The 24,924-nt window shown below is 33.6% G+C and overlaps 1 protein-coding gene across 6 annotated transcripts in view; it reads right to left on the bottom strand.

The window, feature by feature from the left end:
- FBXW7 (F-box and WD repeat domain containing 7) overlaps positions 1 to 24,924 on the bottom strand; it is a 171,996-nt gene that overhangs the window by 43,318 nt on the left and 103,754 nt on the right. The window contains exon 1 of one of the 6 annotated variants that reach the window (XM_079770890.1): positions 16,196 to 17,038. The exons of the other annotated variants lie outside the window; for them this stretch is intronic. Within the exon in view, the coding sequence (XP_079627016.1) occupies positions 16,196 to 16,342 (147 nt within the window). The 5' untranslated portion in view covers positions 16,343 to 17,038. Of the gene's footprint in view, positions 1 to 16,195; positions 17,039 to 24,924 lie in introns of those variants that run through there. 6 annotated transcript variants of the gene reach the window in all.

Here is a 24,924-nt window from a genome sequence, read left to right as displayed (position 1 = left end):
CTCATTTAGAACTTCCTGTACCTTTAAAAATGCCCAACAGAATACAAACTTTTACTATTATAAGAAATATACAGTTTTAACAACACTTAATGTGTAGCGTTTCCCACAGATCTTAAAGTAGTATTTTATTTATTTGCAGGCATTAACCTAAAAGATAGCATTTTTGCACCTCTATTTTACTGACAAGAAAGTTTTTGAGAATTACCAAAAGCATTATAACTAATTTCAGCTAAAAAAAAACACCTTTCAATTTCTATGAACAGAATAACAGGCTGAGTTCCATTTCTATTTAAATTACATTGAATACTGCATATCTTACATATAATTGCCTAGCTTTATTTTACTTTAGCTGCTCTTTATAACCATATTTCATTGAGACAGAATGTATCAAGAAACACTACACTTAATGAAAAAGGTCAAAGGGCTAAAATCCCACTGAAATACTTTTTAAAAAAAATATTGATAGTTATTTCAATTGCTACACTCATTTTGGTTTGGAGAATATGAAAAATGTGCAAGTAATAATTTTAACAACAGACACACTTTGGGCATACCATTCACTTCTAACTTTGAATGCAGACAGAACATACCTCATCTTAATCTTCAACGTGGTCAACACTGTACATATGGATTTCAAAATTGTCTCTGGCTTTCAACCTCTAATACACATTCTAATGTTATATATCCAAGCTGAAGAATGTTATTACATTGCCAAAAGCATATACATTTTTGTATATAGGCATAGCCTGGAAATTTTAAGCAAATATATTAAAGACTACAAAATACAGTGCAAGACTATGAAAGATGCAAACTAACAGTATTGATGCTTTTAAAATTATATTAAAGAGAAACAAAATACACTAAAATAAAAAGGGAAAAACTGATAAAAATTTCTGGAAGAGGTGGTTGGCCATTTATTACTTTTCTGTATTAGAGTTAATTAATATTCTAAAAAGGTCTACAAAGGCTGAATAACCTCTTAAGCTCTGAATTCATGGCACTGACCTTAGACTTTCTCAGAATGATTTTTAATGCACTCTGTTATTAGTAAAACCTGTTCAAACACATGCCCCATCTGCCAGCACCCCATCTGCAAGAGAGCTTCTTATTTTTGTAGACAGCACAACTTCTGCCTGTTTCCTTCTCTTCTCTACATACCAGCTGTATGGTAATGAGTATGGGCAGCTGAAAATACAGCATGATAACAAAGCTAATATGAAAATGGCAGAACAAGACTTCCCCTTCAATGAAGCACTTGCAGCATGAACATAGCAGATAAGCTAATAAACAGAAGTGGAGAGGGGGGAGAATTTTATTTGTGTGTATTGAGGGGAATGTCCTTGTGGGAGTGTGTATGTTAAATATGGGGTTTCCACATAATTAAAAATAAAAAGTAGCACAGGGTAAAAAAAAAAAATCTAAATTTCTAAGTACTTTTGTTAAAAATTGTGAATCAATTCTTTAAATGTTTTTAAAATCTCAATTCTTATATAGTGATGCTATATCACGTACCATTTTGACAAGCTAGTTTTCAAAGATGTTAACAAGTATGTTCTATTTCCTAACTAACTTATTTGGGGCCTTAGGGGGAAAAATGGAGTCAGAACTTAAAATCATAATGGCAACTATTTGTTAGACTTTTAGCAACTATTTGCTAGACGTTTTAGATAACCTGTGAATCAATAAATTCTATGTTTTTAATTCCTATACAGCAATTTAAATTTTTTAATTTAATGGTATTTGAAGCCAGCACATTTATTCTGAACATCTGAGAAACTCCAACAAAATACTAAGGTGGCACATGTTACCTTCTTAATTGAGGAAGACATAATGGGGTTAATTTTTCCATATGTGATAGTCATGATGAATGAATCTACATAACGTAAGTAGAACAAAATCACATTAATTTTTTATGTGCAGTATCTTTCCATTTAGAGATTAACAGTCATTCAGGAAACAGTTTAAGAAAAAGGACATTCAAAATTGATGCTGTATATTTTCACAATTTGAAGAAATTAAAATTGAAAATACTAATCATGGGTAGGTAAAAGATATAAGTACCAATATATCAGAAAAATTAATTATATTTTTTTTACCAATACATCTTCAAAAAGTCTTATGTGGGCTTCATAACAGTTATTAAGTTCTTATTATATAACTGTACTTTCTATAGGTTATTTCATTGTATCCTCACAACAACCCTACAAAGTAGATACTATTATCTCTACTTTATAGATGAAGTTAAATAAGTGGTGGAGCTAAGAACCTAAACCCAGGTCTAATTGGTTCTATCACCTATGCTCTTAAGCACTCTGCTTCTGAAAGAAACTCCAGCAGGGCAAGGATGTGGGACTGTTTCTTCTCAGTTGTACTCCAAATGCCTAAAGCCATTCTTGACACATTGGAGATGCTGAAGAGACTGCATGGATAGATGGAAGAGATAACTACTCAGTTGTTTTAAGTGTGAAGCACTTTCAATGAAAAAAATCTACTATACAGTTTGTAATAACCCAAATTGTTTAAATATTGAAATAAATACTAAAGAATTTTAAAATTAAGACTGCTTAGTAACCTAAGTTTTGTTCACCTGTCAGTTTGAAAAATTAAGACTTTATTTTTTTAAATTCTCATAATTAAACATTCATTTTGAAAGGGTGGTACAGAATGAATAAGAACAAAATTGCACTGATTTTAGTATTTTACATATTTTCACAGATTGACTTGTCCTCATTTTTACTGTTTAAGTATAAAAATGCAGTTTTCCTGTTAACAAGTTTAATTCATTCCTTGAATTCAAATATAAATCAAGGCCACGAAATCTTTTGTATAATATATATGAGAATAACGAATAATTCCAACTTAATGGAATAGTGCTAATTATCCTTTAAAAAGACATATAGTTGCATTTTCTCAGAAGAGCAAACTTTTAACAACACTTATGGATTTAAAAAAAATTCAGACAAGATTTACAAAAACAGTCCTATACTGCCCCTACATGTTCAAACTCATAGTAACAATGACATTTTAAATTCTAAAGTGATAATGCAGAGATTTCTGTGGATTACTGGAAGAGCTGTTTAAGCTTAAATTCTTCCCAAGTGAACTATATGAAATCACCCACACATAAAAATGTAATTAAATATAGGAATAACCCATAAGTTTCCATTTTCATTTTCAATACTAGCAAGGAGAAATTTAAGAGGATTTCCTCCAACATTATCATATCATTTTTTCTCTCAAAACAAATTTCCTCATCATTACATGAAGATAACATAAAATAACCATAAACAAATGGCTGACTAGCCATGTCTCTCTGGGTTAATATTAATGTATTAATGTCTGAGAAATACTTACTGTTGATTGTTTCCCCCCAGAACTAAATAAATATCAATAAAGTTTGTAAATATATACATAAGCACTTACATATATAGACACTACAAAAGTCACAAGAGAAACCTTTATTAAAGTAATATCAGATTTACTTTAAAAAATTTTTTCTTTAATTATTTTACCTTTCACATTTTAGGAATAAAACACTATATATGCAAATAAAGAGGTGTGCTGCATCAATAGGTACTTGTAAAAGGAAATAACTGAATTGTAATTTCTAACATCAGGAGTGTCATTGGATTTACCACAAATGGTAGTCCAACTGCTATTACTTCTACAATAAAAATTACATATTTACAAATCTTAAATTAGATCTTTCATTATTTATATCTACCATAAATTATATCTATCATTATTTAACTGGTTCATATGTGAGACACAAATTAACTTATACAACTTTCCACAAGTCAGGGATAGGGTCAAGAACTTCAACTGTGGCCCAGGAACAATCCAGAAAGAAATCACAGTGGTGAGCCTGATAGGATATTAAAGATTGAAGTTTCCTTGCAAGAACATGAAAAACAGAATAAGATGAAATAATATTTAATCTATCAGAGCCTCAAAATAATATTCTATACTGACCATGATCTAACAGTATTTGAAAGCAAGTAGATCATACATTTCATACCAATATAATCCTACCAAGTCAGAGAAGATTATGTCTGTGTATGATTGCACATATATGTGGATATCCATATATACATATGGAGAAACTATTACACAAATGATCATCCGCTGACTTAGAAATGAAAAGTGCATAACTGAATAAAGGAGTCTGGTGAAACACTATACTGGAGCAGACCAAACATGCTGCCCATGCCTAGACAGAATTCTGAGTCACTAAAATGTTAAAGTATATAAAGGTAGGATTTTTTTCCTGCTTTGTTCACTAATGCAACTCAAGTACCTAGACCTATGCCTCACAATTAGCAGATACTTATTTGTTGAATGAATGAATAATCAATGTTCCTCTGGTTTTGATAAGTGACCAAGAATGGGGGCAATGAGCTAAGTCTCTCAGAGACAGAAAAGCATCCATGTCCTTCTTCAAGGAAGGTCTTTACCTTACTCGTCTTTGTTACACTAGCAACACACACAGGGAATATGCCTAATATCTATTAGCAGAATTAAAATTAATTTAGTGGTGTTAATTTTCCATGGAAATACTGGGAGAAGTAAAAAATATGGCCAGGGATCCCATTCCTCATTTTAAGTGTAAATATGCTAGCATGAATTAGGTTATATGGAGCTGCCTATAACTAGGTTAACACAATTTAGGTATTCATTTATATAATGTATGTTTTTTTTAAAGCATTTAAATATTCATGTACTCGGGGACTTAAGATAAGACTTAGACTACTTTGACATTTCAAAGTGTACTCCATTTTTCATGTGGGTGATAGCTGTAAAACTCAAAGGTCTGTAGAGTTATTTCCACAACTTTAGAGAAAACTGTGTTGCTGACTTCAGAACTTTTTTGAGTTTTGAAAGTAATATGGTTCAAGTAGAGTGTTTTATAGAACACTCCCAGTACATTAAACATTAATATTTTCACAGCAAAATGTAAGAATATTCAGGTAAATAATAAAAGTGACTTTTCTTTTGTCTCAGTTAGGGTCAGATCTGGCTAACTTCAAAAAATTTATTTAGTTCTCAGGGCTTGTTGAATTTGTGGTCTGCACACAAGTAACTGGGTTTATTATTTCATACTTGTTTACCTTGCCAGAAGCTTAGTACTAAGTTTCTTTTTAACATATTTTTCATCTGTCTCCCATATTACAAGTCTTAATATTGTTAGTTTCTGTAAAACATAACTTACAAATATAAATAGCCTTGCCGTGTGATGTTAAAATTACTAAACTATTTGTACAGATTGTTATCAACAAAAGGGATAAAAATTCAATTCATGTCAGTTATTTCTATGATGTAGTTGTAGATTTATAAATCATACTGTAATTTGTTTCATATTCATATCTGACAACTGAGGCACAGTCTAATTATTATCTGATGGCAAAAACAACTAGACAGCAATGTTATCAGTAATTAGATATCGAGACCATCATAAATTGTGGTAGCAAAGTGAGGATTCCATATTTAAAGACACAGGGTTACATGGCAAGTTAACCCTTAAAACATCTGGAAACTAAGGATCCAGATGCTTACCCTGGCCAGTATAGCAAGCAGTGTTCATGATGCTGGAGCCAGATGCCCAACTTAGAATCTTAGCTCCATCACTTACTAGCTTTGGGCAACTAATTTAACCTTCCTATGCTTCATATTCCTCATCTGTAAAATGGGTTATTTTAAGGGTAGAATGAGTTCATTTGCATAAGTATTTATTAATTTATTTATTTTTAAAAATATATTTTATTGATTTTTTACAGAGAGGAATGGAGAGGGGCATAGAGCTAGAAACATCAATGATACAGAAACATCGATCAGTTGCCTCCTGTACACCCACTACTGGGGATGTGCCCGCAACTGAGGTATATGCCCTTAACCAGAATCGAACCTGGGACCCTTCAGTCCGCAGGCATTGGTTCTATCCACTGAGCCAAACCGGTTAGGGCTGCATAAGTATTTAGAATAGTGGCTTCCTTGCATCCCAAGTTAGACTATACTATTATCATATTTTATAGTCAACAAAATGTTAGCATTAACAGTTACTTTTCTGTTCCCCTAAATTAGAATCCAAGCTCACTATTATAGTCAAAGGTTCTAGAAAAGTTCCCAACTCTGTTCTAAGTGCTTGATACATATTTTTGGACTGATAATAATATTTATACATTCCATGCCAAGACATAGTGAATAATTTGCAGTATAATTAACATGAAAACACAAACTATAAGCCCAAGTTCCTTCTGTCCATCATTTCTCTGGTCATCTGGTTAGCAAGCATCCTTCATGTTACTGTGAAGCCTTTCCCCAGCCATTTGCATTGACACTTTGGGGGACCTGCTCATGCTCCCACCAGTACTTTGTACATGGGCCCATTTAAGCAAGCATCCTTTTGTACTATAAGGGTTTATTTATGATTTTACCACTAGACTATAAAATGCTTAAAACAACGTGAGTTTTTCCTTTTTTGCATATCCACAGATAGAGGGGATGAAAAATCATCTCCTTTTTATTTATAAGCAATGCCTTCCTTCTAGGCTGCAAGAAACTGCAATTTACATTATGTTTACTCATGTTTCTGCATGAGGCATGGAACATTCTTAAGAAGAAAAAGACTAATAGGATCTAATCAATTAATTCCTTTATTGATAAAATAAGTAGTGATAATAAAGGATATTAAATGATGTGAAAATGCCAACTTCCCCCGAAGTTCTGATGGAACTGTGTAGGAAAAAAACTTAGGAAGTTACATTTCTTAAAAATCTGGCACCCCATTGAAATTTCTCTCCAAACTTGCTGATACCATCACCTTGTTCTTCCTACTCTCCAACATACTGTAATAATTCTTTATTTCAGCATTTTCTGACATTTGGGGGCTATTGTGGACACTCAAAAGTACCACCTAAATGACTACATCCTATGTTTGTTTCTCCTTCATTTTCAAAATTGGTAAGTAGTAATTACTTTTAAAATTAAATGTCAAACTGTATCTGAGTTTAGTTAAATTTAGAAATGAAAAAATTGAAAATCACAGCTGCACAGTCATTTTAAAACATTTAGTAAACAAAAACACACCATAGTTTTATAGTACGAAAAACTCCTTAAAGAATTTTCTGAGTTTAACACACACTACAATGAACTGATCATAAAAATATTTATACTCATGTTTCCCTTCATATCACTGGGAGTATTAAAAGATATTAAACTCTTTGAGTTTACAGCCTAATTGAGACCTGTTTGAAGCTGTCAAATAATACCATTGAGCAGTACATATATGCTTAAGGGCCAAAGATAATGGCAACAATGACAGTATGTTCCATTAATGAATGACAATGGTGGATGCAATCAGTGCCAGGAGAAAGGTTCCTACAGAGAGGGAAGCTAGACTGTGAAGTCATGGAAAAAGTCTAGAGAGACAGAGGTACAAATGTAACTGTGGATACTGAATAGATTAATATGAGGAAGGAGAGCTTGATGCTGGCTTTTTAAGGGTATCATTTTTCTAGTATATGTTAAAAAATACATCTAATATTTCTACTTGGCTAAGATGTTGAGTTTCATGAAATGTCTTTCAGGCATCAAGACATTTTAGAAGAGCAGACTTGCTACAACTACTTTAAATGAGAATTAATCAAGGCTAGAATAAAAAAAAAAAAGGCAAACTGGGATTGGGGCTAGAGGCAAAACTATGTCAGAAATGTAAGACTAAGTAGTAGTGCCGTAAGAAAAGGCAAGTATTTCTGGCAGCTGCTCTTGCTAGCACGAGAAGTACTCTTGTAGTAGAGATTATTAATAGCAATATGCTTTGGGAGAGGCTGTCATTTACACTTACAAATATCACACTAAAACCTAGAAATGTAAAAGAATAAACTAAGGTGACAAAATTTGAGATAATCATAAGACTTACAGTAAAAACAATGTATTAAATAAATGATAAATCATGAAATTATGCATGTGGATCATCTTTTTAGATGAAAACAGAGCGATAGTTTTAAAACTACTATGGGAAGAGTAGAAGAAAATTATAGTTAAAAATAACAGGTGGCAGATCTATGCTACATATTATTTTCTAGGAAGAATAAAAAAATAAAATCACCATGAGCAACAAATAATTTCTTTATCTATTTACATATTGTCCTCACGAAGCTTTAAGTATAAACACATATCATTATTTTCTACAATGAAAAAAATTTCCTCTGATGGAAAATGATAATGTATCGACTGAGTAAAATCTACAAAACTTTGCCATGGTAGGAGTAACTTGGCTTAGAATATGTTTCTTTCTCTTTAAGCAACATTAGAAGTTCCTCATGCTGGTTTTTAATTGGTAAAATCTTTCTGGAAAACAATTTGGCAGTATTTAACAAGAATAAAAAAGTTCATACTTTTTGACCCAATAATTCTACTTGTAGATATCTGTGTATAGAGATATTAAAGATTTATGTATAAAAGAGTTCAAAGCAGGTCACTGCCCAAATGAACAATAGTAGGAAAATTATGATATATTCACATGGCAGATTATGCACATCTGAGTAACAGCCATAGGGAACCACCAGCAATTTGTTAAAAAATGAATTGAAGTACCAATTTTGCTTTTTAAAAAATTATTTACTTTAAATTGTTATTGAGCCCAGTTGGTGTCACTCAATCATTGAGTGACGACCTATGAACCAGGAGGTCAGGGTTCGATTCCCAGTCAGGGCACATGCCCAGATTTCGGTCTCGATTCCCACTAGAGGGTGTGCAGGAGGCAGCTGATCAATTATTCTCTTTCACCATTGATGTTTCTATCTCTCCCTCTCCCTTCCTCTCTGAAATCAATAAAAATCTATTTTCAAAAAAATTGTTATTGAGGTTATTTCTGAGCAGTGGAATTACTGATAATTTAGAAAATTGTGAAGAAAATTTTTTCTAAATTTACATATTGAGCATTTCTTATGTTTATCAAGAGAAGTAAAAGGTATTAATTAACGGAAGACAATAAAAATTCCCTTTATCACCATTCAACTCAGAAAACTTGAGGAATTAAAATTTATTAAATTTAGGAGGGTAATAACTCACAAATTTGCTGTACCAACAGAGCTTATGATATTCTACTTTTGGGCTACATACAAAATTTTCATACAAATAAACATCCTATCTAATAATAGACAAATATGCAAATTGACCATACCTCCGACACACCCACAAGCCATGCCCACACGCCACGCCAATCAGAGCGAGTATGCAAATTAACCCAAACCAAGACGGCTACAGCCACAGAGAGCAAGGTTTTCTAGGTAACAGAGGAAGCCAAGCTTTCTGCCAGCCGTTGCAGGCCTAAGCCTCCACTCAAGCTACAAAATTTCAATTATAGAAGGTAAACAAATTCAAACAAATGGCGGGAGAATGGAGCTTGAGAGAGCAGGCCAGGGTTGCCGCTGGCAACAGGGGAAGCAAAGCTTTCCACACACCCTGGCCAGGCCCAACTGCTTAAGGCAACAAAGTTTCAATTATAACCCCAACACAAATGGCTGCGGGCCTCGGAGGGAGCCCCAGGCTTGGCTCTGCTCCAGGCTACAAAGTTTCAATTGTAGAAGGAAAATAAATTCCAGATACCAGGGCCTCCGCTTGTGTTGCCAGGGGGCGTGGCCCGCCTGCAAACCACCACAGGCCCCTCGCTCAGGCCGCCCCACGCCCCAAGGGAACCCCACCCTGATCAGGAACACCCTTCAGGGCAAACCAGCTGGCCCCCACCCCTGTACCAGGCCTCTATCCTATCTAATAAAAGAGTAATATGCAGATTGATCATCACTGCAACACACAATATAGCTGCCCCCATGTGGTCAAAGATCCTGCCCCCATGTGGACACAAGATGGCCACCACAAGATGGCCAGCAGGAGAGGGCAGTTGGGAGGCACCCGGCCTGCAAGGGAGGGCAGTTGGAGGTGATCAACCCTGCAGGAGAGGGCAGTTAGGGGTAACCAGGCCGGCAGAGGAGGGAAGTTGGGGGCAAACAGGCTGGCAGCAGAGTGGTTAGGGGGTGATCAGGCTGACAGGCAGAAGCAGTTAGGGGCAATCAGGAAGGCAGGCAGGCAAGCAGTTGGGAGCCAGCAGTCCTGCATTGTGAGAGGATGTCCCAGATTGGAGAGGGTACAGGCTGGGCTGAGGGACAACCCCCCTCCGTGCACGAAGTTCGTGCACCAGGCCTCTAGTTTTATCATAAATAAATAGAGATGTTGTTTTCTAAACAAAGGCAATACAACTATTTGATAAAACTGACACCTTTGTTGAAATATACTAATGGGCTCAACAACAGTCTATTAAAGGAGCATAACAGATTAAAATGATATACAGCTTGAACTAACTGAAGATTATGCATACAAAAACCAATTCATGAATGAGATTAAGATTTTGAATACAGGTTTGTCTATTGTCACCCTCACTGAGTAAACAATGAAGAAAAAACTTGAACTCAGAGGAGTACAAGCTAAGAGAGGTATAATGTTTTTACTTTTTGTCACCTTTATCATAGGTACTAATTGAGCAAATTGATGAGAATGATGCCTCACTGCATGCATGGTTAATGGTTCATCTGTCAGACACTGTTCTCAGTTGTTGTCTGCCTCACACAGATCCTGAAGTGTGACAAAGACTCATTCCTTGACCAAACTCTAGTCAAGTCTCCTCTGATTTCTTTTTCAAGAGGCCCTGTCCTTCAGCATGTTCTCAAGAGCCAATTTTTACCAAGAATCCTACTAAGTCAGTTTAACCAGAATCTCCCAACCTCGATATCTGACCAACCTCCATACCAGATCACCCTCCATATCTGCTGGGTTCCTCATCCTCCATCATCCTGCAGGTGATGTCTAACCGCTTTTGGTTAAAATAATGTAGCCAGAATTCCCTGATGTTTCCTCTTAGCAATTTTCCATCCACTTACTCACCCTGTTCCTTGGCTATAAATTCTCGCTTTTCTTTGCTGTATTTGGAGTTGAATCCAATCTCTCTTCCCTATCACCAAAACTCCTTTTAGTAATCTCTACCTATGGCGATAGTCCCCCAAATAAAGTCTGTCTTTAGCAAGTGTCATGAATCATTTTTTCTTTAACCTCAGCTTGCAAAAAGACAACAAAAACACGCATACTATTAAATATTTCCAGTTTTTTATAATTATAATTATTGCATAATCTGTGAAGTAACTTTATAAGTGAAACATCTTAAGAGATTACACACACAATAAAAACCCTAAATTTATAATGGACTATGCTACTAAAAGTTATTTGTAGGTCAGCTGTTTGAATCTTTGAATGTATTTTCTCATAGAAACAATGTCAACAGTGATAGGCTCCCAGGCTTACCTTCCCAAATACTAATGTAACAGTAATTAAAAAGTGTTAAGTTTACAAGAAAAAATGTATAAAGGTTACAAAATTTAGTAGAAAGAGAATGACTACTACCTGTAGCATTAGAGAATCCTAGGGTTAAATACCAGCTTTACTATTTACCAAGAAAATTTAGGGAAAGTTAACTTGTTTGAGCTTCAGTTTTTTAGTCTAATGAAGAGAAATATTACCTAATTCACATTATTAAACTAACATTTAAATCATTTAAGGATTAACTGAGTTAAATACACAAAATAGCTGGGACAGTGTGTAGGATACATGGTAGGTTCTTTTTAAATGATAGCAATTATTAATAGCATTATTATACTAATACTGTACATTAAGAAGGGAAATAATAAGCAGTATGTTAAAATCCTAGTAATAAGACACACAAAGATTTTTCTCTACTTAACTACAAAAGAGTAAGAAGAGCAGATGAGGGATTTAAAGAAAATGAAAGGCTTAAGGCTCTATCAATATCACACCTAAAAATTTACCATAAACTGAAACTTACATACAAGCAAAATGATATATGCATAAGATTTACTATAGTATTACTGTAATCATAAAAACCTGTACATAACTTTTCTGTAAATAAAGTTTTATTAAAACAGACATGTCCATTCACCCACCAAGTATTGTCTACATCTGCTATAATGGCAGAGCTTAGTAGTTCTAATAGTAACTTATGTGGTTCATAAAGTCTTTAATATTTAATGGTCCCTTTGCAGAAAAAGTTTGTAGATTCCTGATTTAAGTTAATCCTCAGTGATAACAACACACAGGAGTGAGATTAACATTTCCTCAAATGATACAAATATCTGATTTTAATTTTATTCCTATTTTCACTTTAAAGAAAAATTTTAAATATACTATTGTAATAGAACTTGATATGGAATACAATGATTACAAAATTATTTTCAACCAACAGAAATCCAGTCATATATTTCATTGCTGCCTGAGCTCTTGGGTTTCAGGTGAACCAGTCCTCATCTCACATTGTCCCCAACTCACCTCCCTGCCACTCCACCAGCAGCTCTACCCTGTGCTAAGTCAGCTGTGTTGCCAATGCTTATGGACATACAATCACTATGTGGTTCAAACTCAAAAATATAAAAGGCAATCTAAAAGCAATATTTGTCTATAAACCAGCACAGTCAACTAGATTATCTTAAAAAGTCCTATGTAAATCAACAATTGCATGCCACTTAGAACTCTCCACCAAAATAGTAACATTGAAGAATAACCTTACGAAAATATCCTAAATGCTTTAAAGTCTCCAACAAAAACAAAATGAATTAAGAAATTAGATTTAAGCAATGAAGTGCATTTTCTTTCAACATACTATTTTTAATTGTAAGACAGCATTGTTTCTCTTATCACTTAAAAAAAATTGCTGCCAGGAAAGCTATAAAATTCCATCAAGCTGTATCATTAGTTTGTGTATATTTAAAATGTAGAAAAATAATGTATCTTAAGATTTAAGAACTACACTATTACCACAACTAGACATTCCAATTTCAAAAAAAATAATATATTTTTTAGAGATTTTATAGATTAAAGAATTTTTTCCTGTAAAATTTCTCTTCCTTAAAGGACAATCAATTTTTTTAAAAATAAAAATTTAGGTACTCAACTAGTATTTTCAAATGTTCCTGATATTGAGACTTACCTATAGGACTTCAAAAAATACAGATAGATCCTTGAGCCTTATCCAGACCTCTTAAATAAGACTATCCAAAAGAAGAAACCCTAGATTCTGTGTTTTTAACAAGTATTCTAGGTGATACTTATAATCAAGTATGTCTGAGCAAATATAAGTAAACTAGAGGCCCGGTGCACAAAATTCGTGCACTCGGAGGCGGGGGGTACCTCAGCTCGGACTGCACCCTCTCGCAGTCTGGGAGCCATCAGTCAGATATCCTTAGCGCTGCCACAGAGGTGTGAGAGGCTCCCACCACCGCTGCTGCGCTAACCAGCCATGAGCCTGGCTACTGGCTGAGCGGCGCTCCCCCTGTGGGAGCATACTGACCACCAGGAGACAGCTCCTGCATTGAGCATCTGCCCCCTGGTGGTCAGTGTGTGTCATAGCGACCGGTTGTTCTGCTGTTCGGTCAATTTGCATATTAGCCTTTTATTATATAGGATTATGAGGATCTTAAGACTAAAAACACTTTTTTTTAGGTAACTGATTAATAGCTAGATTGCTATTTCTTTACTATTGGTAGTATTAAGTCCAAAGTATCTATATAATAAAAGCCTAAGCGATTGTTATGGTGGAATGACCAAAATGACTGGTCACTATGATGCACACTGACCACCAGGGGGCAGATGCTCAACGCAGGAGCTGCCCCCTGGTTGTCAGTGCACTCCCACAGGGGACCGCCGCTCAGCCAGAAGCCAGGCTCCCCTGTGGGGAGCAGGCCTAAGCCAGCAAGCGGACATCCCCCGAGGGGTCCTGGACTGCAAGAGGGCACAGGCTGGGCTGAGGGACCCTCTCCCACCCCCCAGTGCATGAATTTCGTGCACCAGGCCTCTAGTCTCTAATAAGTAACTAGAATAATTCAAACAATAATAACTAGACTACCAGTACTAATATTATACTTAATAATGAGATTAATGGATTTCCTGAAAACACTCAAAAGATATAAATTGAAGTTGTAATTTTAACAACTACTTTAAAGGTTTTTTTACAATCTTCAATGTTATTTTATTGTGCAAACATTAAGAGGACCAATGTCTATAATGGAGAGACAATATCACGTTTTTCAAGTTTTAATAGGTCAAGACTACATACAGTCTTACAAAGGTCGCTGTACTTTCCATTAGCTCACTACTTGGAAGAAATAATGGCTTACAAAATATCTGCTTCATGTACTGTGTGTTTAACAATCTGCTTGAAAGGACCTATCACTAATGTAAAAGATAAACGGGATGCTAGACACAAAAAGATTAATTATATATCACACCAAAAGTCTCTTTTAAATCTTTGATAAAGAAAAATCCATTTTAAAAATGTCTATCATTAACTTTACCAAGGAAAAGTTAGTAAATTAAATAGCAAAGAGCATGTGAATCAATTTAAAGCTACCTAAATAATCCAGTTGCAAAAAGGAGAGAGGGAGGATATAATTACACTATCCCTCTAATATTTCTAGTAGTCAAGTCAATGAGTTATGCAATAGTTATTTGCAGTCAGGTAGTCTAAAACTGAATGTGTTAATTTTGTTTTTAACTATCTTCTGAAAAATTTTCTACTATGCATTTTATTTTTCAAATTTAGTCCCCTTTTATTATTAAAAATCCAAGGCTATAATTTAACATAACATAGTAACCTAGAAAGTCAAACTGAATAGTGACCTTAGGAAGCCCTGAGGGAAAATCTTGAAGTTCTCTCTTAATTTTTAGAACAAAGTATCTTTATCGTTAGAATCTTAATCCTTTCATTAAAAAAACCCACATTTCTTTTCCTCAATTAAAAAATGTACTTGTATTGGTATTTTCTTTTATAGAAGTATTAAAATACAAGCTAATTTATTAATGACTTTAAAGCTATTAGAGGCCTCTGTGTAAATGCTTAAATCAGAGCAGTGACCTCATTCAGAAGTTACAAAAGCGACAAAGTGAAAGAAGACGAAATAAAAGAAACACTTTCTGAAAACAAAGTAGAAAAGAAAATAAGAGTGATGGAGATATTTGTATTCCATTGTCAATGTTTACACTGTATTACATTTAAACTGTATTATATTTAAATGTTTTTCAACATGGCTACTACTTGTTTGGAATACAACTAGAAACTAATCAAAAGGAACTAAGATAATAAAAAACATATTTTATGAAGGTTATTTAAGTCCCAGGAAATAGAAGATTCTCCTTACTAAGAAGAAAAAATATTTTTCATGAGTTATGAGTTAATCTACTTGTTTAATAGAATGTTTCCCCTTTAATTAAACAAGGTTTTAAAAAAGGGTATTAAAACACTAATAGTACTGATATATGCAAACACTCATTTAATCTCAGACAGGTGGTTTTTTTAAAAAATGTATTCAGAACCATAAACATATTTTAGATCTAAAAATACAGCACTCTAGTTATTATTTCAAAATGGCAATACAGAAAATACAACAAAACTGCTCATATTAACAGGGTCAAAATTTGGCGGGGAGAGAGGGCAAAACATCCTGAAAAAGATCCAATAGATCATAACTTGATTATACATTAGCACAAGTTCTACAAGATGTTTGTTAGTTCAGGACTGTCTATATATAAACTGTTATCGTAACTGCCACACAATGGCACGTTATTTTTATTTTACATAACAGCAAAAAGTAATAGCTCTATTATGTTAAGTTTGCATTTAAGAAATAGCAATTTAAAAATAATACAGCTTAAAGTGCCAGATAAAGCTACGGAACTTGGAATACTCTTTACATTACAAGAGCTAAATGCTGTAATTCCCATGTATAAGGAGAATACCATCAGGTTTTTGCTTTTCCCACAAAATAACAACTACAAATTTTGGATTTTAATATTTGCCAACATATTTCAAAACGTACTTGTTATATTTACCAACTTAAAATAAGGAGTCTAATATCAGAAAAAAATAAACGAACGAGAGATAAAGGTGGATTGGGCAACCTTGCCCTCAAGGCTCTCTATCATATTATTAAAACTATCACATATAAGTTTTTGCTGGCTACATAATGTACTGAGAGTTTTAGTTATGAAAATCAATTGAAAATTGAAGCATTTCTTTACTAAAGGAGACAGAAGTATTTCTTTTCAATAAATATTCCTATTTTTTCAAATGTGTAAGACTTACCCGTCTTCGACAAAAGGGGAGGCCTTGGGCAATGATGCTAATGCTAAATATCTTCATCACAGTTTGGTGTGGTAGAGGCTCTTTTGCACTTTTAAAATCAACAGGAACCAAGCCATGGTTTAGAGTAGTTTTCCCCAGTTTTGACATTTTAAAACTCTTCCTGGTTGATGAATACCCTCTACATGTAATACAGGCACATTACTAAAAACTCTAATCAACAAATTAAAATATAATTTTCTATTAAAAAAAGAAAGAAAGGCTGAGAACCCAAGGCCTGCTGCTTTTGTCTTTCAACCTTCTCCTACCAAATGTCCTGACCTGTCTGAGGCTTGGTGAAGTGCAAACTATCCTAGAATAGCCAGGAATTATAAACTACTGAAGTGAGAGCTCCTGCTCCTGCCAGTCAAACAGCTGGTGAACCTCCCATGCACAGTCAGTAATGTGAATACAACGGAAGCAGGGCTGTGCTGTAAAGGCCCTTTTAAAACTTCTCCAACTATTAATGTAGGTATTCATTCCCTAGAAAGTGAAAGTAAAGTTTCTTTACAAAAAATAAAAAAATAAACATTGTATTTCCTCATGAATATCTAAGCCTTTCTTACCCAAATATCTGCATTAATATTTTAGGAATGTTTTGGATTATGCTTCAAATTCAAGGACAGCGCTTATGCATGCTCAAAAAATAAATATATATATTTGTTCTATGTTACATATATTCAGTATGAGCACTGTATTTTCAAGTGTTTGTCTTCAGCATGCTTTTTCTTTTTCCATACATACCATTCTCTCTCTCATACTCAGTAAGACATTGAATTGACTTGAGATCTCTATAGCTATTAATATGCATTTCAGGTTAATCTTTACAGTAGATGTTTTAGTTTGTAAATTTTAATCGCTACAATTCTGAAAAACTCAGTGATTCCATGTGAAAGTATAAAAGGCATGTGTTGTGACTTATTAAGGATATTTAAAAAACAAGTATTTATGGATGTAACCTGTGATGAGAAGTAATCCTAGTAAAATGAATACTAACTAACCAGTTCATTACCAATCCTTAGTGCCTAGTTTCCCCAGCATACTAAGGTCATATAAACCTTTTTTAAAACATAGAGAGGGATGTGGTGCACAATCCATTCCTCAAGAACCTTCAATGGCTCCCAATGCCTAAGATGAAACCTCCCCACTAAGTGGCCCCAAACTAATCTTTCCATCATTATCTAAAATATTTCCCTAAATTAACACTTATACCAGTGCTAAACTTTATACTACATTTCATATTCAAACCCTTGAACTAAACAGTTACAAAGATGATAAGAAAAAAAGGTCAGTGTGAAAATTAATAGGTAGTAGAGTTTTTTTGTTGTTGTTTTGTAATCCTCACGTGAGGGTATTTTTCCCATTGATTTCTTAGAGTGGAAGGGAGGGAGAGAGACACATGGATTGGTTGCCTCCCCATGTGGCTCGAGCCTGCAACCAAGGTATGTGCCCTTGATCGGAATTGAACCCATGATCCTTCAGGCCAACCATTGAGCCAAACTGGCTAGGGCAGTAGTAGTTTTAATAGACAGCAGATACAGATGTAAACTATCTGTTCACAATGCTGTTAACTGGTTTGTTTTCTCTTTCTATTCTACGTTCTTCTTTCAATAACCACTCATCTCTTTATCTCTCCGTCTAAGAGCTTTTATGGATCTTTATAGCGTGCATTTAGGATGTGAAATGGAGGGAATTAAAAGAAGAATGCCAGAGTGGGTGATTTCCTTTCTAACTTTGGAGAGATCTGTCTTACTAAATATAAAGTGAGCTGCTGGAAAGCCGATACATACACAAGAAATACTCCCAATCCTACCATGATACTACTTTCTTAAAGTATAACTTTCTCTTATACCACAATTTAAAATGTAGTTAAAAATGCAAAACTATTTGCAAAGGTGACATATTTAACTACACAAAAGTAAACAACTGAATTTCTCCAAAGAAGATATACAAATGACCAATAAGCACATGTAAAGATTCTCAATGTCATTAATCATTAGGGAAATTTTAAATCAAAACCAGAATAAACCACCAATGTCCATCCATTAATGAACACTAAAATACCACCGATGAATACCCATTAGCATGGCTATTATTAAAAAACAAACGGGGAGGGAGAGAAGGAGAGAAGATAAAAAATGCTGGAAAGGATGTAGAGAAACTGGAACCCTTGTGCATCACTGGTGGGAATATAAAATGGATGTAGCCACTGTGGAAAATGGTACAGTGGTTCCTCAAAAATTACCACATTATCCAGCAATCCCGCTTTTGGATATATATCCAAGGGAATTGAAAGAAGAGGCTCAAACAGACAGCTGTACACCCATGTTCATAGCAGCATTATTCTTAACAGCCAAGCAGTGGGCGCAGCCCAGGTAACCAATGATGGATGAATGGGTTAGCAAAATGTGGTATATACATACAATGGGGTATTATTCAGCCTTCTGACACATGCTACAACATGAATGAACCTTGAGGACATAATACTAAGTGAAGGAAGTCAGTGAAAAAAAGGACAAATATTGCATGATTCTATTTATATGAGGTACCTAGAGCAGTTAAATCCATAGAGACAAAGTTGATAGCTGGTTGGTTGCCAGGGGCTAGGGGAAGATGGGAATGGGGAGTTATTATTTAATAGGTACAGAGGTTCAGATGAAGAAGATGAAAAAGTTCTGAAGATAGATAGTGGTGATGGCTGCACAACATTATGAATGTATTTCATGCCACTAAATTGTATACTTAAACTTGGTTAAAATGGTAAATTTTATGTTATATATATTTAACCACAATAAAAATTTTGTTTTAATAAAAAAAGGAAATAACTAAGGATACAACCATAATCACCCAAAACAAAAACCCCAAAGAAGATCAAAGGATTGAAAACAGGATACTGAAAATCTGTAGGATGGGATGGTAGAAAAAGGTGAGCCAGATGTCTGAGATAGTCATGTCTTACAGCCCCACTAGACTTTGTCTCATTCTAGTCTCAGCATCTCCACTGATACTCACTGTATTTTTTAGCACAACAATAATCTTTTTTTGTGTGTAACAAAACCTTCAAATATATTGTCTTATTCTCCTTACTAGAAAAAAATTTTTGAAGTAGCTCCCACAGAATGCCGCCTCTCCAAGTTACTATCAATATCTACTTCGTTAATATTACACACACATATTTTTATGCAGATTGACATTCCTTATTTTAAAAAAATTCTCTCAGTGATATCTTTGAAATTAGTTAACCCCTCAAAATTCCTTTCTATGAACCACATAGAAGTATAATTTAAACTGTTATTTCAAAGCAGAAAAATTACAAGAGAGTACTATATTCCTCCAGTTTAACGTATGCATTCTGCACAGAAAAATGAACCAAACTTATCAACTCCAAATTTAGCTTTCACGTAATCCACTGGTTAATTAATGATAACATACTAAAAATATTAAATTTTTTACTTTTATATTTAAAAGCCCTCAAAGAACTTTATAGTAACATGTAGATAATTTAAAGATAAGGAAGATCAGCCCAGCCAGTGTGGCTCAGTAATTGAGCATCAACCTATGAACCAGGAGTTCACAATTCGATTCCGTCAGGGCACATGCTGGGGTTTTGGGCTCAATCTCCAGTTGGGAGTGTGCAGGAAGCAGCCAATCAATGATTCTCTCTCATCGTTGATGTTTCTCTCTCTCCCTCTCCCTTCCTCTCTAAAATCAATAAAAATACACTTTAGAAAATAAAGATCATGAAGGTCTCTAATCTCTCTGGAGTCTGATTCTAAGGAGGGAGGAAAAACTGGAATTGAAAGAATTTGGATTGGGAAAATTAAAACTAAAATCAAGTATTCATTTTTCTGCTTGTAAGAGAGCAGAAATTCTTACAAGGTAAGAATTCATTTTCAAGAAAATGTTTACAATTATAATAGGAGTGAAAACTAAGGCTTGTTTCTACTAGTATGTCAAATGTTGTGTTTTACACTGGATGCCAAGTTCTGGTAAACACAAAGCAGTGACATTCTAATTCAACCTCATTTAAAAAAAATCAGTAAATAGCTGCCCTCAACTGGACAGTATAGAGCATTGCAACTCTAGCAAACCAAACACTAAATCAAATTATGTCTACAACAATATATTTTTTTAAAAAGAGACATTTAGAGTTGTTGCACAAAATGAGTGCTAATTTCCAAATGTCTATACTACCACATTTCATCTTCTGTGGAACATTCATTCAGTACTTCTAAAGCAATGTTCTCAATCAGCATAGAAACATTTGAAATACCAAATCTTTAAATACCGAAGAAAACCCTAGTCAATGAGGGAAATCATGGAGAATACTCAGGAGAACCCCAATTGTTAATACTTTAAAATGCAGCTAGTTCCATGTGTTCAAGAAAAAAATAAGTCATAGTTCCCAATTATACTTTTTAAAACATTTAAGAAACTCTTAATTATTAACTCCCTCCTCCCAAACTAAGACTTTTCAAAACAGACAAGCTCTTTTTGAGATACCAACAAATATTGAGGAAGTACAACATAGTAGGTAGGAACACGGACAGCGGGACCAAATTGCCTTAGTCCAAAGTCTGGTTCTACTTATTGATGGTATGACCTTAAATTAATGCCTCTGTCCCTCAATTCCATGCACATAGAACCTACCTCACAGGATTGTTATGAGGATTAAATCAGTTAATGTAAGTGAGGCACCTAGAATAATGCTTTAAATCTAGTAAGTGTTTTATAGATTACATTTCATTTTAAAAGTCACTAGGAATGTAGGCAGAGATTCTAAAATCTACCTGTAATAACTTTACAGTAAAATATTTAACACATCATCATCTGCAACTTTTAGAAAGACTCCCACAATTCTGTCAAAATTTTTACCTAAAAATGAAGGTGTAGTATCATAGCATTTTAAGATTATAGACATCACCAACTATCCATCCAAAAACTCAACACTGGGGAACATACGGTAAAGAGGTATTTTGCCCATGTATTGCTTCCTGGTTTTCCTTCTTCTAAGAATTTGCCTTGGTCAGATGTTTATATATAAATGCTACATGCAACAAAATATCACCAAAATGGTATTTCTAAAATGTATTACAGTCGCATATACTCCAATTCTCTTACAACAACAACAACAAAAAGATTACAGCAGTTTATTCTGGATTTCCTTTCATTCATTATGATACAGAAAGCTAGGATTTAACTGCTCTTGACCAAAGCCCACAGCCTAAGAGTGGCATAAAGATTTTCCATTTTTCAAAAACTATTTTTGATGAGCTAAAACAAATCACTTGGAAGATAGAAGTTTACCGACAAGTATAAATGATTTTAAAGCAAGAGTTTTCAAAGGCTCACATCAAAAACTTTTGAAAGGGAGAATAGCATATGCTATTTACACTCAATATTATGTCTGTGAATTTAAGCAACACAAGATTTACTCTTTTACAGAAAAAGAAAAAATTCCAGATGCTAACATTGTACCACTACTAAAATGAAATAACCACAGTCAATATCTTTTTGAGACAAGAATATGTTATTACAAAGAGATATAGAATCTTTTATTCGGAGATATAGAGTGAAACAGACTATTCTCTATATCTCCAATTCTAAGTCATTGTTTCAATCCTTGCTAACACCTTAGATACCAGAGTGTTAAAGTATCTCCCTAAGTCTAAGCAATTCATGTACAAAGACAGAGAGTAATCTAAGCACAGTGGAAAACAATATCAATCAAGAAATTAAGTTCTTTGTTTAATGATAAACAGTCAAGCTTGCATTAGGAACAAGTTGCAAACACTATATCATTACTTCAATTGTAGAAACAAAGGTACAATTAGATTCAGTATGAAAGAAAAATGTAAATATATGACATTCTGTTTAAAGTTTTATTATTCATAGAAGGCATAAGTCAAATAAATAGAAATCTTTTATAAAAATTAAAGTCACATTCAAAACAAGTCCTTAAAAAGTTCTAAAAAACAATTAAATGCTTTAAAACATTAAAAGTGTTCACGAAGAAGGATTACAACTTTCAACTATAATGTATTTGAGATATTACATTCACGTAAATATTTAATGGGTCAAAACATATTACTGTATTTCCCTGATAACTTTCTTTATCCAGGCAAAAAGGCCACTCCTAACTACTTAAAAGAAATTAGCTTGGGTAATGAGGCAGTACATACAGTTTATACCAGTATAAATGCTATAAAAATGTGACCTGGTAATTAGACAGTTGCAAAATAAAAGTATTACATATATATAAAAATAAAACTGCTACAATACCAGGTTGATAAAATATTGTAATTGCTGTGATATATAATCAAGGTCTGATTATTGCTGGACATTTAGATTGTTTCTGAATTCTCCTGGTAATTTCCAGTTATTTCCAAAAAATACAGGGTAAATTTCTTAAAGTTTATCTTTATTGTTGAAAGTGTTACAGATGTTCCCCTTTTTTTCCCCATTGACCTCTTCCTACCCCATTCCCACTCCCCTCCCCCCAGGCCTTCAGCACACTATTGTCTGTGTCCATGGGCTATAAGATCTCTGGTTAATCACTCTCCATCCACCCCGCTTACCCGCACTGGGTGAATTTTAAGTTTCAGCTCCTCCACTAACCAATGACCTTAGATAAGTCTCTTAACTTGTCTCAGGTTTCAGACTTCTAGAATAAGGAGGCTAGAATAAGGAGATGATTGTGAATGAAGTCCCTTGCAGCTATAAGAATATATTACAGTGCTAGCAGTACCAATTATGGAGTCTTATTGTAATTTGTTAGATTGTCAATTTGGTGAGTCTTCCTTTATTATAGTTTAGTTAATAGTACAGTTTTACAAACTATAAAGAAAATTCACTGCTTCTATTCATTTGTATATAACTTCTAAAAATAGACCTCTATCCCTGTGTTGTGAATATTAGTGTTGCTTAATTAGAAAACATTTTTATTTGGAAAAAAGTTATAGGCATAAATGATTTTTTTTATAAAAATTATTTTAAAAGATGAAATTTAAAAAAACCCTCAAGAATTTTTTATTCCATACTATACTATTATATGTATTTCCTTTCCTATCTACCACAGTTGCCTAAACAGTGACATAAGAGTATATTTGTTAGTTTTTTTAGTAAACTTTGGATTTTATTTCATATTTGTGTCTACGAACTTCAGTTGTTAACATTAAAATGACATTTTTCCTCATTCTTTTATTAAGCATTTAAAGAAATATTTGAGAGAAAATGGAAGTCCAACTATTGGGTTGAATTTATTAAGTATTTCAGAAATGCCCAGTATAAAGTCTCAATGACTATAACATAATTTAAGTTTAATTCTTACAGTCTGTGCTGGGTTACCCCAGCTGTTAATTGGTCTTACACAGCTGCTCACCAAGAATTTAGTTGAAGGTTATTATAGTTATACCTTTAAGTCAACTATGACAAAAATGACACAGTAATTATAGGTATTTCAGTCATGCAAAAGCCTCATGTGATGACAGAATAAGTGATTTAAAGCAACTTAATTTTATACAATTCTCAAAATATAACTTAAGTGTAAGGACACAAAAACTTTTTTAATAACAGGTTTTTAAGGTCCCTCATCTAAGTTATTTTTATGCACACATTTAAGCATAAAAGAGTCATTAACTTCAGTTAAACTAAATGTTACTTATCAATTATTTATTTTTCCTGTAAAATTTTAAGACTGTTGCAGGCCAGAGAATCATAAATAAGGATATAATACCAGTAATTCTTTTAAACACAGAAAATACAGCAGGTGGTTTTCCTATATAACTTTAAAAAAAAAAAAAGTTATAATGCAGGAAGTTCACCAAAGTGATATTTTAACACTTTATATGAATTTATTCTATAAAGAATACAAAACTGAACTTATGAAAATATAAGATATTTAAGTGTTGACAATTTTAAAAAGTAAAATAGTAAGAAGAGGGGAGATAATTGTTTCCTACACTGTTGCATTTTTTATGCAATTATAAATAAAAATAAGTTCTTTTGAGTGAAATAAACTTAGTTCCACAACTTCATTTATATAATTTGAGGTAACATGCTGTAGAAGCATGTGAGATTTATCAATATTCACTAAATATTAATAAATGTTTCACTGAAAAATATTCACTTTTCAATATTCACTTCATCAAATTTAAGTATGAATTACTTTTATAATAGAAAATACTTTCAGTGTAGAACTAAGCTATAGAAAATACATATATATGTAGGGCCTCATTCTTGGATGAGCTGACAGTTAATACAACTGGACTTCCACATTGTCAAAATTATATATTCAAGGAAATGCATTGTCTGATAAACATCAACATTAATTTTATAGGTAAGTTTACATTAAACTGACAGTCTAAGTTTTCACCCTTTCCAATAAATAAAACATTAACTGATATCAAGAAAGTTTAAAAACAAAGAAAAATCCCTACAATTCTTGACTATGCCTGAAACAGAAATCAATAGCTGATATAAAGGAAGTTTGCAACTACAGGACTCAGAAAATACAAATGTATTATTTCAGATTCGTACAATGATGTGGGGAAAGGATTAAACACTGACAAGAGTTCCTAGTAGATCATGCTTTATTGCACTTAAAATATCAAGTAAGACAAGACTGTAAGGTATTATTATCCTACATTTTACAGACAAGGAAACTGAGGCTCAGAAAGGTTTAAAACTGCCTA

This window comes from Cnephaeus nilssonii (assembly GCF_951640355.1).
Source record: "Cnephaeus nilssonii genome assembly, chromosome: 5".
Taxonomy (NCBI): Eukaryota; Metazoa; Chordata; class Mammalia; order Chiroptera; family Vespertilionidae; genus Cnephaeus; species Cnephaeus nilssonii.
The sequence above is the reverse complement of the archived record's forward strand: the minus strand, read 5'-3'. Positions and strand labels throughout refer to the sequence as shown.